Source organism: Prionailurus bengalensis, chromosome A1 (assembly GCF_016509475.1).
Source record: "Prionailurus bengalensis isolate Pbe53 chromosome A1, Fcat_Pben_1.1_paternal_pri, whole genome shotgun sequence".
NCBI classification, from domain to species: domain Eukaryota; kingdom Metazoa; phylum Chordata; class Mammalia; order Carnivora; family Felidae; genus Prionailurus; species Prionailurus bengalensis.
Genome location: NC_057343.1, coordinates 231,743,351 through 231,760,241, shown reverse-complemented (window position 1 = coordinate 231,760,241; position 16,891 = coordinate 231,743,351). Strand labels below are relative to the sequence as shown.

Genomic DNA, 16,891 nt, shown 5'->3' with positions numbered 1-16,891 from the left:
GCTCACGTTGTTAATGTTCTGTATCAGCACTGTCCAATATGGTAGGCCACTAGACACAGGAGTCTATTGGGTACTTAACATCGGCATTGGATTTTAACACATATTTAATTTTAATTAATTTGAATTCCAACAGGCAACTGTAGGTGGTGGCCTACCTCACTGGACTATTGCGTATGTCCCTTTGCAGTTTTCAATAAATAACCCTTGGATGTTAGACTCCATTCTGAAGGCTGTGGAGGAATCAGGGCCTAAGAATGATTCTTTGGCTACACAAAGAAATCTGTTTCTGAGCATCAATTAGACAAAAGCAGTAATGTTTTGGAAGCTTGTTTCCACTCTTGTGTTTATGTTTTGTTCCATTCTATAATTTGTCTAGCAACTCTTAGCCAGTTAAGGATACAATATCTGTGCCTCAGATCTAGGCTTATTACTACCTAGGTCATTGGGTTAAAATAAGGCAGATTTCAACACACATAGAATGAATGTTACCCACTTGACTGTCACAGAAGCTCAATTCCACCTTAAAAGTGTGTTTACACTATAAAACTGTGAATCCAGTTTTAAAGGTAGCATTCCAAAACTTCACTTAAAACAAACAAACAAAATAAAACCAGGGATGCCTGGGTGGCTCAGCTGGTTAAGCATCCGACTTCAGCTCAGGTCATGATCTCATGGTTCGCTGATAGCTCAGAGCCTGGAATCTGCTTTGGATTCTGTGTCTCCCTCTCTCTCTGCCCCTCCCCTGCTTGTGCTCTGTCTCTCTCAAAAATAAACATTAAAAAAAAAAATCCCGAACAACAATATCAACAAAAAACTAATGATTATGACACCTTCTTCCCTAAGGATATTTGGAAAGGCAGTAAGAATTGATATGACCTTCTAATTGATGATGAGACCCTTGGGATGATATAAAACTTTTTTTACATACTTGGGGCAGACTGTGCCCTAATAACTGTCTTAGATCACAGTATGGGCTTTGGAGAAGGATGATTTCTGTCGGGGTCTCCATTTTCAGCTCTTGGGAACAGACTCCACCCAAAGGGTTACTTTGTTTTTCCTACCCCTCTGAAATAGGAGACCCACCCATGTGAAATTAACAAGGACACTCTGATTAAATAGTTTCCAATAGGCTGAGTTTGGTACACACTAAATGTCTTTCCTTTCTTGCTTCCCATTATGGAAATTCATCAAGAGAAAAGTGAAACATTATTCCAGTTCCCATGGCTACTTTAAGTACATTATATCTCAAATTTTAAAAAAGTCAGGATTTGTTTTTTAATGACACATGAGCAATATATAAAATTTATGAAAGTTCTTATAGATTAGGTATTTCGTCTGCATAATAGTTTACATCTAAGTTTCAGATGGGTCAGATTTAGCAAATACTCGTTGTGATTTATACATTTATGTTTGTGTGTGTTTGTGTGTATACACTTATACACCAAGGCCTCTTGTGTAATTGTGGAGTACCTTTATACCTACTTTATGAAAGTGTTTAAGGGGAGAATGGATTTTCAAAGTGTAGTAAAAAGAGTACTAAAATGGGAATTTAGGCAATGTGTACATTATTCCCACCACCCATTAGCCAACAGTATTCAAGATCCATGCTTTAATTCATTCCCTAACTCAATAAACCATAAACTAGCACCTGCTATGTTCCACATACAAATGAGGACTTTGTTCTTGAAGGCCTCTCTGCGATCGTATTTTACCATGACACTATTGTGGAGACCTATCGTCATTTATACAGAATAATGCCAGGTTAACAATTATGACATCGTTCTTTTTGGGAAGCGTGAATCTCTGAAAACATGGCACTCTTGGACCAGGATGTGGCACTGGCCTCAACAGAGAGCAGAGTCACTTCCTCATCCTTTACATTTTATCTTGCATAAACAGGGTGAAGCTGGGCATGGGGGTGACGTGGGGTAGAAGTTCTCCAAACTTGGAAACTTGTTTAAGCCTCATTGTCTGGGGATCGGGCAGTGCCAGCAAAGCAAAACAAAACCCAGCCATGCTTCCAGCCAGTTAAAAAAGAAACTTGACAGCCTGCACTGTCTAAGGAATCTTGACTTCAAACCACAAGTAAGCAGTGTCACTGAGCGACACAACGTTCTATAAAGCAGGCCCATGATTTATGGGAAGTCCCCGTGAAGACGCATTCAGACCTGCCAAGTTTCCTGGAATTGTCAGCGAGACCCCTAACTCTGGGTCAGGAGGAGTATTTGCCCGGAAAGCTGGGCAGTCAGGCCGACACTGTCAGGAATGGGGAACAGGAGTCCTTGTTTCATGGCTTCCCAGAGGCAGCCGTCGATCAGCTGTCTGTTTTCCCCACGGGCCACATTCATCACTTTCACTTTCCTGGGATTACCATCAGACTGGTGAACCTAATAATTCATGGTGCAGACAGTCCTGGTTGTGGTGACTACGGAGTCTGAGGCAAAAACACTGGCAATGAGAGGCGAAGCCGGTGAGCACGTTTCAAAGCAAGGAGACACCACAGGGCCAGGGCGCCAAAGAACACACACACACACACACACACACACACACACACACACACAGACAATACTGACTCAGTGAGCAAGGGGTGGGCAGCCAGTTGAGGCAAATAAGAGAATAAAGGCAATGACTGAATAATATTTGTTTGATGAGTTAAGAAGCTTGAATAGCGTTTAAATACTAAATAAATAGGACATGGCTTTAAGAGGACATGTTTTAAAAATGTTTTATGTTTATTTATTTTTGAGAGAGAGAGAGAGTGAGAGAGAGAGAGAGAGAGAGAGAGCCAGGGAGGGGCTGACAGAGAGGGAGACAGAATCAGAAGCAGGCTCCAGGCTCCAAGCTGTCAGGACACAGCCCGATGCGGGTCTTGAACCCACGGACTGTGAGATCATGACCTGAGCCAAAGTTGGACACTTGACTGGCTGAGCCACCCAGGTGTCCCATAAGATGAAGTCTCTGAAGAAATACATTTCTAAACCATAACAGTCTGGTCACATGATTTAGAAATATTAGCCACATGCTATTGATTAAAATATCTAAGTGCATGGAGAACTTTCCTAGAGTAAGTCTGCATGGGGCTTTAGGTCAACACACTCAGGTGCTCAGGATGACAAAGCCGTCGACCCTCACAACTTGGAAAAGAGAAGAAATCACACCTCCAGAAAGCAGTCGCATTGAGGTATTATCAGAAATGTTCCTACAGTACAAAATAATTAAAATGAATCGACATTCCCCAAAAGTTTTGTGCCCTTGAACTAACTTACTCCCTGGGATGAAATACATCTTCCTGAGCACTACTACCATTGCCCCCCGCCCCCCAATTTTGATAACCTCTCTTTTGAAATTAACTTTAGAAGGAATGTCACTCTTTAAAATAATCCCCAAGGTAGAAAAGCCTGGTGCTGTGACAAAGGTTTGATTTTGCAAATAGCCAAACAGAATCATGAAGACCTTTGTCCAGCAATTCCCTTGAGGAGCACTGGTTTTGGTAAAAACTAACAGGAAACATAAAGAGACAGCTTCTGGTCACAGTTCACACTATCCCTGGAGTCATCACTGCTGGATGAGAACGGAAGCACAGGGTTTACCTGGCGGTGACCTTGTCGTAACAGCAAAAGGTGATACCCAGAGCAAAGTAAACTTAAGTAATTGTAACAACCAAGGAGTTGGGAAGAAATTCCTTCCTCAGAGGAGGACAATTTGATTTAAAGGACCCTAAGAGCTATAATTTCTGAGATAATAATGGAGACCGCACTCACGGCTTTCTTTTTGCAGGAGGGTCTCAAAATTATGAGAGAAAGCGAGAGCGAGTGTGAGGCAAAGGGAGAGAGCACTGCTCTTGCAAATCATGTCTGTCACTCAAGTGAGAAGGAGGCACTAAGTGAGCCCTTTTCCAAGGTTTCCCAGACACTATAAAAACAGGGTGGTGCAGACTTTTGCATCCTGGGTGATGGATTTTCCTACCCTCTGACCTCCACTTAATAAAAGTCTGATTAGGGCCATTATTAATAAATATTCAGAAAAGTATTTCCTATGGCCATTAAAAGTCTCTATGAATGGAAAGAAAAGAGAGGAAAAGAAAACAGCGACTTATATAAATTTGCCTTAAAGAATATATAAGGAGGGTTTCTGGATGGCAACTTTTTCAAAAAACTAAACGGGCCTTGGGAAAAATATACTACCAAGAAAAACGGTTTATTTCGGCAAGAGGTTCATTCAGTATTTACTTCAAGAAGCCAAATCAAATGTTTACTTAGGAGAGGAAATGTTACAGTACAACACACACCCTCCCTGCAAGGAGAGATGTTTCACCTACTGAAGCCAGGTTAAATATATTTATACTGGAAACAGAAAATGGAGGGGGAAGATTTTATCAATGTTTTTTTATTTTTTTATTTTTTGGGACAGAGAAAGACAGAGCATGAACGGGGGAGGGGCAGAGAGAGAGGGAGACACAGAGTCGGAAACAGGCTCCAGGCTCCGAGCCATCAGCCCAGAGCCCGACGCGGGGCTCGAACTCATGGACCGCGAGATCGTGACCTGGCTGAAGTCGGACGCTTAACCGACTGCGCCACCCAGGCGCCCCGGAGGGGGAAGATTTTAAAGCGGCGCAATGAGGAAAGATTTCCAATAGGTGGTCATCTGAAAACTATCTTAAAAGAACCGCTAGTTTCCCACAGACAGGTCAAGGAAAATAGACAAAATGGCATGATTTCTCCTCTAAATGCTATGCACTGTATATATGCTAAATGCATCCATGTAATTTTGTGTTTCCCAAGGTCATGGGTGACTTTTCTCTTCATCAATGTTACCAGACAACGACTTTGCTCATAATGAAGCAAATCGGAGTGATGTCACCCCAGTTGTCTGTATGACCCTTTTCATTCAGCGGTCAACAAATAGGTGTTTATTGGGGACTTGCTCCTCCTCTACACCACGTGGGTCTCTGTCCACTGAGCCACCATCCCCAGAGCTCTCCACCTCCTTGACCTTCACATCGTCCTGATGTGAGACTGTACCACCTGTAAGAGATGCTCCAAATTCAACAAACACCAGGGCACTGACCCAAGTAGGCAGATGGCATATTTATAATTATGATATAGTCTACATGAGCACTTTTAAGACATAAAAGTCGGTGCCACATTAAATAAGCGGCCCGCATCAAAAAGAAATGGCAACTTTGCTTCTGAGAAAGCTTACTGCTTTTCTAGGATATATCCACTATTGCCCAGTTTTATTCTACAAAACCAGCAGACGATTCTGACTTTCCTACAGCAAGCAGGCATTTTTCTAGAATTATAAATCCGCACCTACTTACATCAGTTCTGCGGAAGAACATGAGAGCGGTGTTAAAACCTTGAGGGTCCAATGCTACTTTGCTAGTGCCCTTTATACAGGGATATACTTTCTCTCTTGCACATTTTGTTTCTTTGAGGGAAGAAATGCTCGGTGAGACTACTTCATGTTTGCACATGGGGAGACACCGACATTTTTGGAGCGACTCCTCGATGCATTTCATAAAACCCACGGGAATCTGATGTGAGAGGAAGCAGACAAGCCTGGATCTCCTCTCCGCCAGCTTCTCTATCAGCTCTCTACCCACAACCTCTGTGGTACGACTGTAAAAGAGGGAGGCTGGGGTCTGAGGAACCTGATGGACACCTGGTGAATCCTGGGCCGGTCACTTGGGATATGGAGGTCACTGTGTGTGGTTCCTACTCTGGCAGCAAAGGCAGTCTGATGGGAAGAAACAGACTCTTGTGTGACTAACTACAGGCGTTATAGGTGATACAGTAGAATGATGCTTTCAAGGCCTATGTCAGGCCATGCAGTGCCTCTGAGAGTAAAACACAAGGTCCTCACAATAACGGGCTGGGTTTCCAGCCCCTTTGAAAAGTCCTGCACCCGCTTGAGCTTCCCTGCTGCTCCATCAAGATGCCAGGCCACCTCATCCAGGAGCCATTCATTGTATTTGGTGTCCCCACGACACCCCTACATACAGCGACCTCTCTCCCCATCTTCAGGTCTTTCCCAATCCTTACCTTCTGCACAAGGCCCCATAAACCACACCCAGTCCCACACTTTGGATCCTGCTTATCCTGTTCTGCATCATTTCCTCCTCATAGAAATCATCGCTTTCTAGCAAACTATGTAATTTACTTATTCCCTGTGTCGATACTCTGCGTTCTCATTGCTGCTGCTGGAATGTAGGTTCCTTGAGGGCGGGGGATTGTGTCTATTTTCTTTCCTGCTCTCTCCCAAGCACACACAACAGCACACGGCTTACAACAGGCACACAAAGCGTCTCAGATGCATTAAAGAATAACCCACGGATGGGGAGACTGGGTGGCTCAGTCGGTTAAGCCTCTGACTTTGGCTCAGGTCACGATCATCTCACGGTTTGTGGGTTCGAGCCCTGCATTGGGCCCTGTGCTGACACCTCAGAGCCTGAAGCCTGCTTTGGTATCTGTGTCTCCCTCTCTCTCTGCCCCTCCCCTGCTTGCACCCTCTCTCTCTCTCTCTCTCTCTCTCAAAAATAGATAAACATTAAAAAAAAAAAAGAATAGCCCATAGATACACAAATGTAACTGGGGCACCTCAGGAGAGTTACATAAAGGACAAGGTTGACTTGGAGGAGGAAGGGACGGAGGGAGGGAGGGAGGGAGAGGTTATCTACACAGCCTGATTAGAGGCTGGGGCATGGAGACTGCAAGGTGGGGGAAAGAATAACCATAAATTGGCTCATGTTACTTCCCAGAAAGGCCCTGGGGGCTGATAGGTAGGGTCTTACCTTCTATGCCTCCCAGTCTCCTAACCTCAACCGAGTGTCTGAGGGGAAGGACTTTCAAGGATTGTAGTTAGGGCAACACCAGAGAATCAATATTCTATTGCACCTTTTGTGACTCATAGTTTTTTTTATTTATTTATTTTTTTTCAACATTTATTTATTTTTGGGACAGAGAGAGACAGAGCATGAACGGGGGAGGAGCAGAGAGAGAGGGAGACACAGAATCGGAAGCAGGCTCCAGGCTCTGAGCCATCAGCCCAGAGCCCGACGCGGGGCTCGAACTCACAGACCGCGAGATCGTGACCTGGCTGAAGTCGGACGCTTAACCGACTGCGCCACCCAGGCGCCCCTTGTGACTCATAGTTTTATCTGCAGACTGATACGATGGGGCAATGTAGGTGATGCATGTATTGCCAGGGTCTGGTGTAGAGCAGGTGACGGTCACTCCACCAACATTTATTCTGCTGAATAAGTCAGAGTTTTTTCTTTTTAATTGAAATTAGAATCTTTGAACACACATGATACTCCTTTAACATTGCATGGTGACATGATTTATGAGCCAGACACAAAACCATTTGCTTTACTTTAGAATTACACATATTTTTTTAAGACCCACAAAAAAAAAAAAAAAAACCAACCAACCAACCAAAAAAAAAAAAAAAAAGAAATGTTTTTGTGTTGATTGATTATTGACCTTATTAACTTGGTCTGGCATCTGTTGGCAATAATTTGAATTTCCCTAGCCCCGTTGGCACTTTCAAACTACAAGGTATTCTAAAAATTAATCCAGCCTTGAAGAAATGAGCTTTCGCACCAATCAGAATATTGAAAAGAATGTGTCACTGGGCTCTGAAAAACCACTGGAATAGAGGGATTCTCGAGATAATCTAAACAAAAGGGATGCTATTGGAATGGGAAATGGTGCCCCTACTTTCTAGGTATAACGCTAAAGCCAAATAAAAATACTGTTTACTTGTTCAACGCTTCTCTGACATTATTTTGAAGTCAGAGGTCCTATAGGGTATTCAATAAAACATGACTTTCCTACCGCAGCACAGAAAAGCTAAAAGTAAATCATGGTACCAAGATCTACCACTTAGTAAAATAAATAAGATTTAGGTATTTGTCAACAGCCTCAATCCTGTTAATCAAGTGGATTAGAACAACCCCCTGCTTTGAATGTTCAGACTTTCCATCCACCCACCTGCCAGAGTAAATGAGTATGCCAGTCACTTTTGGCTCAAACCTAAGTTATCGCTTTGAACATGCACATTTATAGACGTCTTCAAACTATAACTCTGATGACTTCAAATACATAGCTTTGATATCTTTACAACTTTGTTACATTTTCTGATTAAATTTTAAAGCAGACTTTTAATGTGAGGCCCAATCCTGTCATTCTGAGTTTCCACTGTTATACTCCCATGTTAAGTACTGGATGAAAGAATTAGCTCCAAGCAGAACTTCTATAACACGGAAGTAGGTAAACCGCCATACTGCTTGTCCACATTGATAGACCTCTTACTAGATCCAAGGTGTTGAAATGGTCAATAATAAAAGGAAACCTATGAAACAGTGCTGGAATCACTAGGCTTCAACTCAGTCCAGATTTTGTGCCCTGTTTTACCACTGCTTCCTTAAAATGGTGTGTGACAACATCTCTAAATGTGATGAGCTTGAATTTTCCCATCTTTAAAGTGTAGATACTAATACAGCCCCGTGGTGGGCATGAAATAAGATGATGCATGTAAAACAGATTACTTCTGCGTGCTTAATAAATGGTAGCTATTAATTTTATAAGAAAGCTTTGCTTTAACAGCTAGTCATTATACAGCTATGTGTGAATTGAACTTAGAAGATGCTCACAGATGAGTTGAGAAGTTAACTGATTTTTCATTTTATATTGACATTTCTATTTTCCATGATGCTCAGCTATGGTAATACAGATTTAAAAAAAGAAACTGATTCAGTGTTTCAGCTCAAATTACAGAGGTCTTAGGTATTTATGAAAAAAAAAAAAATCTACATCTACATAGTGAAATCACAGCTTCCATTTTATCTCTTAATAAAATAAAATTAGATTAAAAAAAATCTAACAATATTTCCTATGCTGACAACACCCAGTGTTTCAAACATCACATAATGAATGTTCGTTGGTAATGAAAAAATACGCAGTATTATGTATATGTGATAAATGCATGTGTGTATGATTTTTTTCTAATAAATTAAAAATCATTTTTAGATATTCCCTCGCATATCCTTGCATCTTTCTTTCAGGGAAATAGAACAGACTAGTACATTTAAAGAACAGGGATCCTGGGGTGCCTGGGTGGCTCAGTGGGTTAAGGGTCTGACCTCGGCTGAGGTCATGATCTCACGGTCCGTGAGTTTGAGCCCCGCGTTGGGCTCTGTGCTGGCAGCTCAGAGCCTGGAGCCTACTTCAGATTCTGTCTCTCTCTCTCTCTCTCTGCTCCTTCCCCGCTCACGTTCTCACTCTCTCAAAAATAAATAAACATTAAAAAAAATCAAGCACCGCCAAGGGTCACACACTGCACCACAACAGGGGAGCCGGCCAATCTTCTCAGTGGAATGTTTTATTTACCCCTCCCTTTTATTCACATACCCTGTGCTTGGCATCCCCAAGAAGGTAAAAGTCACAAAGCCACTGACGGACAAGGGTGTTGCCTGCAGGAGGTAATCGTATTTTTAACATATTGCCAGGGCAATAATTTAATAATTCAAATGCACTGAGACTTTTCAGTTCATGCTTCTCTGTGTCCATGTCACTGAACATCAGCATCTCCCGGTGACAATACCATATGCCACTCTGGCTCGTCTTACCTCCTATCTGTCTGCAGACATTTCCAGAGGGCCACCGGGATGGCTAGGGGCTGCTGATAAAAGAGGAAAATGGCCCTGCCCTCAAGTTGCTTTCAGTTTTTAGGTGGAAAGATCCACGGATGCGTAGTGACGATAAATTGATAACGGAGATGGATGGGTTTGGTCGTTGGAAGCCCCCAGATGGGTAGTGCAGCTGGGGAACTGTTCCTGGCGGAGGTAACGGGGTACGGAGGTCCCGAGCGTTAGCGCAGAAAGGATGAAATGAAGCTCATCAGCTTAAAGGGCTACTTTGGAGGTGGCCGGTTCTTCATTCCAGGACCAAACATGCAGAGATTACAGTAAGTTTAAAGTAGCTGAAGAGAAGAGAGCCCTCCAATCAATACATTAATTCTGGTGGGCTGATCAACTAAAGCCTGCACCCCCAAATTAACATGTAAATAACGCTTACATCTCGCGTGAAAAACAAATTCAGGTGAGGAGCTAGTTCTCTTTACCAAGAGCTGATCCCAACTGCACCTGATGAATTTGTGCTGTGAAACGACAGGAGAAAGTGCGGGGCTTTAAAGAAACAATTATAGGCACATTTCAAAATCAAACCCGACAACGTGTAACCACTCCTCAACTAATCACAGTTATCTACAGAAGAGTTCCGTGTACTTGATTATGCATTAATACTATGTTCCTCGATACGATTATGCCCAAGGAATAATTTCATGCTTTTTTTTTTTTTTTAGGAGAAAAAATTGGTTCCAGGTGCACTCACAAACTCGGAGTGTCTGTCATATTTATATCCCATATAGACACAGAAATAGTAACGAGACACACATTCACATAGATGAGCCCGTACAAAGTAGACAGCAGGAGTGATCCACAGACATTCCTCAAGAAAATATCTACAATTCGGTGTTACTTGATAATGGTATTTGATCATTCATTTCCTTCACTCACAGCCCTGAAGGCATCTTTCCTAACTTTCCCAAGTTACCGGGCATGCCTGAAGAGGGGAGGAGGGAACGCGGTGGCCAGCTCGCAGCCCTGCTCCCCACCTGCTCCCGTGGAACCCCCGTTCCCACACGTACCTGGCTGAAGCCGTGGGCCGCACCTCGGGCTTGCGCGCCTCGGGCAGGGAGCTGCGAAGGGGCCGTGTCACCCAGGGCCAGGGTCTGGTTGCTATGGTAGCTGGCCGGATACTGGAAGGACCCTTCAGGTTTGGAATTGAGCTGAAGTGCACTCTGGGAGAGCAGGCTGGGCCCTGCATTGAAAGTCATTTAGAGCAGTAAGTGACAGCCTCAGTGAAGCAGAAATGACATGTATTATTTATTGAGAGTAGCCTAGAATTATCACACGCGCATGATTCCAGCCATCTATGCTTTGAATTCTGAGAACGAAAATGACCATATAATTTGACTCCAGCTCTTAAATGAGATTTTTCTTTTTTGGCGGTTTAAAAGTTCTCAAAAGAGTAGAGTTTTTTCAAGTGATCTCATCCTGACCTACATAGAGACATTTCTTATGAGACAAATTAGTTAATCAAGGAGTTATTTTTGGATTACACAATATCAGAAACATTTGAAATAATTTAAAAGTCTACCTTTTGGCTCATGTTAATTGTGTTAATATAATTCTATCTCCTACTTAATTATCAGGATGCTGAAGTGCTCGAAACCTTCCAAGCAGTGGCAAATTGCGCTGTATAAATAGTGATGTAATACCTCAATGCCTGAAGGGTAGACAGTGTTTAAAATATTAATAGGTCTTCAAACAATGCAGAATTCACCCTGATCTCACAGAATAAGCAGCCACTGGCTGGTTATCTTTGCCATCGCAGCCGTGTGCAGAACAATGAGAAGATAGTGCTCAAATTGGTGTTGCTAATGTGGCTGATATTACAAGTGAGGGAGATATGAGACTCAGTTCCTGGCCGTCCTATTTAATTATACTTTGTATGAGAAAGTGCGTTTTATTGTATTCCTTTCTATTTCAATGGGCTCCTTGTGAGAGTTTGCCCACTTTCTTTTTAAGCAAATATCTCTAATCGAATGTTTTACCGACTCGTCTTGGGGGTTAAAAGAGCCTAAGCACACTTGTGCGTGTCTGAGAGGGGTTTGGGGTGAGGAGGGGGAGTTGGGTGGGAAGGAGGACTTGGGTGGGAAGGACTTGGCAATGCAAGCTTTCTCATGCTATCTGAACCACAGCACAAAGTCTCTCCCTCTTTTGATAGAGCATAATTATATACACACAGACCACGCTGTAATCATCATCCACCCTTAATCGCCCTCTTTGGCTATTTTAGACAATAGTATCGTTCCTGATAAATGTGGCCAGATTTCAAGTTCCCTACTTCTTTCTTTTCAAGAATATAACATGGCTTCATGTCTCGAATGAAACCACAGATTTGACACGCGATAGTATAAAAGTGATGTATATTTCTCAAAAAGCATCAGTTCCTACAATGTTTGCCATTTAAGAACTTCTTCCGCCTTCCTTCCCTCTAATTCTTTGGTGAGAACTCTAAACAATGCAAATATACCTTCTCATCATTGGATATTGAATAATAAGCCAATTCACGGACACAGGTAAGACTGGGTATTTTGAAATCTGGAAAAAAGTCAAGCAAGGATATAAAAATGCTCCCATCCAGTCCCAATTTCATCATGAAGGGCATAACAAAAGTACAATCGTAATCCTTTTTCTTGTAATTTAGAAAATAGAGTCCCAAGCAAACAGTATATACCAGATGGTGAAGATTGCAATAGCCTGCAAAAAAATCGTTTAATCCATACTGATGGTATTATAGGCCTAATCACCAGAAATACGATGTGTCTATGGGGAGTGCAGTCAGAGTTTCATTGTGGATGCCAGGAACATACTGTCCCCACTGCTGCTGTGGCAACTTCAAGGCACCGACAGAGTCAAGAGGCCCAGGTGAGGGGCAGACTGAGATACGAAAGAACCCTCAGAAGGAAGAAGAGCCAGGGCGATGGGGGCAGAGGCAGATGGGACTAAATGCAAGGAGAAGGAAGAAGGGGGAGGCATGGTGGGGAGGGGGACAGTTACAAACCGTAGCCAGAGGTGCTCCCCTTGGTCGCTACCCTACTGAAGATCACAGCTCAGCGGAGGAGAGTGAGACACCGTGAGAGAGGGAAGGCCCTTTAAGATCAGTGGTCACCATTCTACTTGCCACTGGGGGGCTTCCCACAGAGACCTCCCTTGGTTACTTCTCTCTGCCCCGAGGTAATGGCTTGTCCTGGCCATATCCCCTCCCCCATGACAGTGCATCTCCAGGGCAGTGAAAGTTGAACCACCACAGTGCCCAGACCTTTGGAAACTTCAGTAAAAGTGAAACAAAACAAAATAAAATAAAATCTTTAATTTCATGTACACAGTGAAACAATCTATAAAGCAAGAGAACTGTGAGTCCCGGTTATTTGCCTTTGAGGAAGACTGAATGACTTTGCTCTGATGAACTTTCTTGCCTATGAAGTTAGCAAGTGAAACAATTCTGTAAATTCTGAAGAGATTCATAAAATCATCACCAGAAACCTACAAATGCCTTCCAGGCAGGATATTAAAGGTAGCAATTTAAAGTCCCTTTGCAAAGAAATTTCAATTAAAAATGTGATTTATGTGCTCCTGAAATACATATCACGTAATAATCAGATCTGCTCATCTTTTATAGAATCAGTGTTGTATTTGATCAATACTCAACAAAAACAAACCGAGATTCTCCATCTCATGACTTTGTTCGCACATCTCAAGCATGAAACCTAGATGCACTCTGACAAAGGTAATTGCAACAATGAGCAATGTATCATAATATTACAGCACTGACATATCACCTGGCAAGGACGAAACAGTCAGCACAACAGCCGAAACACTGTGTGCCTTTTAGAATGATTTTCCATTGCTCACTAGGTTTCAAATGAACAGCATTTATTCATTCCAATTTTAAACAGCAAAGTTATATGAGAAGATGAAAAAGGTTAAAATTATAGGATAATCCTTAATTACTTTATAATGGAAGTAAAATTTACATATAACTAACTATTGATTTGCTTTATTAACATTACTGTGCATTGAGGTAGAAAATACAAAATTTCCAGGGATTTCGAAAGCATTCACAGTTCTGGATTTTAAATTATGATTTGTTTTTTTTCTACAGAACTTTTTCCTTCATCAAGTCTTGCCTAGAGGCTCGGGCTAGAGGTGGTATTAGACCACAGTCCTGAGGATATGAAGCATTCTGCTGGGGGATAAGGACGATGTGAGAGGATTTCTTAGGGTGGGGGGTGGGGAGAGACTGGGCTTTAAAATTCCACCTAGGGAAATGGAAGGTTGCCTTTAGGGCAATTAACTCTTCCAGAAGAAACCAAAACTATGAGCAACAGCGGATCTCCAAGTCTTAGTAGGTCACAGAAAGCAACAGCTACCCTCTGGTATGGGAAGCATATTTCCAGGGCATTGACTGTGACTTCTTTGACCATTCTGGACCTTCCCCAGGGTGGAATAGTAGTCCTCAAAGCTGAGCCCAGGGGTCTGCTCAATATGACTCAGTTCTGGGGGACTGGGAAGAGGAGGTGAAATGATTACCTGGGAAATAGTTAAAATTCAAGATTATATGCATCCTTGATCTGACCAAGACACAATAATCCAACTGGACACAGGGGAGAAATTCCAAGGGAACTGCAGAACAGAGGGACATAAAACCTTCCATTGAACCTAGAAAGGTACCTGAAGCAATGCATCTTGAGTATAATACCAGTATCTCAGTAATATCTCTGTGTGCTTTCACATACATGAATTGACTAGAGACCACATAGCAATCTGTGAAAACAACCGTCCTTGAATCTTTTTGATTATTCTCAGAAACACAAACAGAGGTGTGGAGAGGCTGAAGGGTTGGTCAGCCAGTGTCATGCACTTGGTAAAACGAAGATGGGACTCAGAAAGCATCTCTATCCCCTCATCTTCTATCCTCATCTCCTCATCTTCTATCCCCAAGTCTAGGGGTCGGTGCTGTTTAGTGTCCAAGCAGTATTAAGTCCTATACACAAACTGATATTTTAAGGTTGACAAATTCTTCCCTAAAGAGAAGCCAATTTGTTTGCAGGAGAAAGCTCTAGGCCTTGGACTGTGGTACGCCCCCAAAGAACCTCTCCTTCGAGACTCCGGTATTGGCTGGGGAAGCTTGCTGTCCACCGTCAGTGGGGCAGAGATCAGCCTAGGCAGGTAGAAAGCTTGAAAGGCTCATTTTGTACATAAAAATTCAGACTCACAGGTCGTATTAACACATATACTGTAATATATAGTCTGCTTTTTCCTAACTGAGCTAGAAATTCTAGAGTTTTCATGATTATATGCACTTATTCTGCACAGGTTTAAAGAGACTTCTGGAATTGTTCATTCTTGCCTTCTGTAGCTAAATATCGATCTCGGAAAACAGTAACCCTTAATTCAGCTACATACTTTGCAATAACACAGAAAAGCCAAGAGATGAGAAAGCAAAGCTTCCCTCTGTCCCCTCAGCTTAAAATTCATTTCTCTGTCAATATCAAAACTCATCCTTAAAGTGATGTTTAAATGTTACCTCCTCCTTGCAGCCTGCCTTGATGCCTGATGGCTCAGAGAGAATTCATCCTACCCCCACCGGGTTGCTTTAACCCTCTGAGCAGCCCAGACTCTTGAGAAATTTTAAGCATTTGACAGGGAGATTTGTACAGTATCACACAGCAATGGGTTCTCTAGACAGAGGGTAATAGGATGGAAGCAGAATTCTGAACTTTTAAAAAAAAATTTTTTTTTAATTTATTTAATTTCGAGACACAGAGAGAGACAGAACATGAGCAGGGGAGGGGCAGAGAGAGAGGGAGACACAGAATCCGAAGCAGGCTGCAGGCTCTGAGCGGTCAGCACAGCGCCCGACACGGGGCCCGAACCCACAAATTGCAAGATCATGACCTGAGCTGAAGTTGGACGCTCAACCGACTGAGCCACCCAGGTGCCCCTGAACTTTTTTTTTTAAGTTTAGTTATTTATTTTGAGAGAGAGACAGAGAGAGACAGACAGAGAGAGAGAGAGAGAGAGAGAGAGAATGAGCAGGGGAGGGGCAGAGAGAGGGAGAGGGAGAGAGAGAGAGAGAGAGAGAGAGAGAGAGAATGAGCAGGGGAGGGGCAGAGAGAGGGAGAGAGAGAGAGAGAGAATGAGCAGGGGAGGGGCAGAGAGAGGGAGAGAGAGAGAGAGAGAATGAGCAGGGGAGGGGCAGAGAGAGGGAGAGAGAGAGAGAGAGAGAGAGAATGAGCAGGGGAGGGGCAGAGAGAGGGAGAGAGAGAGAGAGAGAGAGAGAGAGAGAGAATGAGCAGGGGAGGGGCAGAGAGAGGGAGAGAGAGAGAGAGAGAGAGAATGAGCAGGGGAGGGGCAGAGAGAGGGAGAGAGAGAGAGAGAGAAAGAGAGAGAGAATGAGCAGGGGAGGGGCAGAGAGAGGGAGAGAGAGAGAGAGAGAATGAGCAGGGGAGGGGCAGAGAGAGGGAGAGAGAGGATCCCAAGCAGGCCCCACAGTGTCAGCAGAGTCTAGAGCAGGGCTCAGTCCCATGAACTGCAAGATCATGAAATGAGCCGAAACCAAGAGGTGCACACTTCATGGACTGAGCCACTCAGGCGCCCCAGAATTCTGAACATTTACAATGAAGGCAGCAGGACACTGCTTAGATACTGGAGAGACTAGGACCGGGAATTTCCTGCAGTGCAGAGAAAGAAAACCCGCTGGAATTGAGGAAGGGAGAGAGAGGTGCACAGCTGGGAGACGTTTTGAAAGAAAAGCTCACGGGGACTTAGTGACGAAGAGGGCAGGAGTGAAGCCGAGACAAAATGACTCCACCGTGTAGCTGACTGCGAGCACTGCAGTGGGGGCCCGGGAGGTTCGCACAGAGCACAGTAAGTCTTTCCAGAAAAGCCAGCAGACAGTAATGCACTGGCGTAATCACGCACGTACCTTCTGAATCTGTAAGTTCTAAGGTGATTTATTGGGAGTTGCTAATTCTGGTCTGCTCTACTTGAGCACCTGTCCCAGAATACAACACACACTCACAGGTGAGGGTGGGAAAGCCGAAACTCCCAACGATGTGGCATTCCCAAGCAGAGAAATTAGTGGGTGTGTTTTACGGAAGGATGGGCTTAATTTTTAAATTACAGAGCAGAAGGAGATGGTGAGGATTTATGTAGTTAGAAAGGGACTCTGAGCTTGATTTCAGTACTGGCTCAAAT

The 16,891-nt window shown here is 43.4% G+C and overlaps 1 protein-coding gene across 2 annotated transcripts in view; it reads right to left on the bottom strand.

Annotated features, from left to right (window-relative positions):
- CTNND2 (catenin delta 2) overlaps window positions 1–16,891 on the bottom strand; it is a 940,792-nt gene that overhangs the window by 404,387 nt on the left and 519,514 nt on the right. For both annotated transcript variants that reach the window (XM_043601021.1, XM_043601022.1), the window contains exon 6: window positions 10,711–10,883. In XM_043601021.1, coding sequence (XP_043456956.1) covers window positions 10,711–10,883 — 173 coding nt within the window. The remainder of the gene's footprint in view (window positions 1–10,710; window positions 10,884–16,891) is intronic.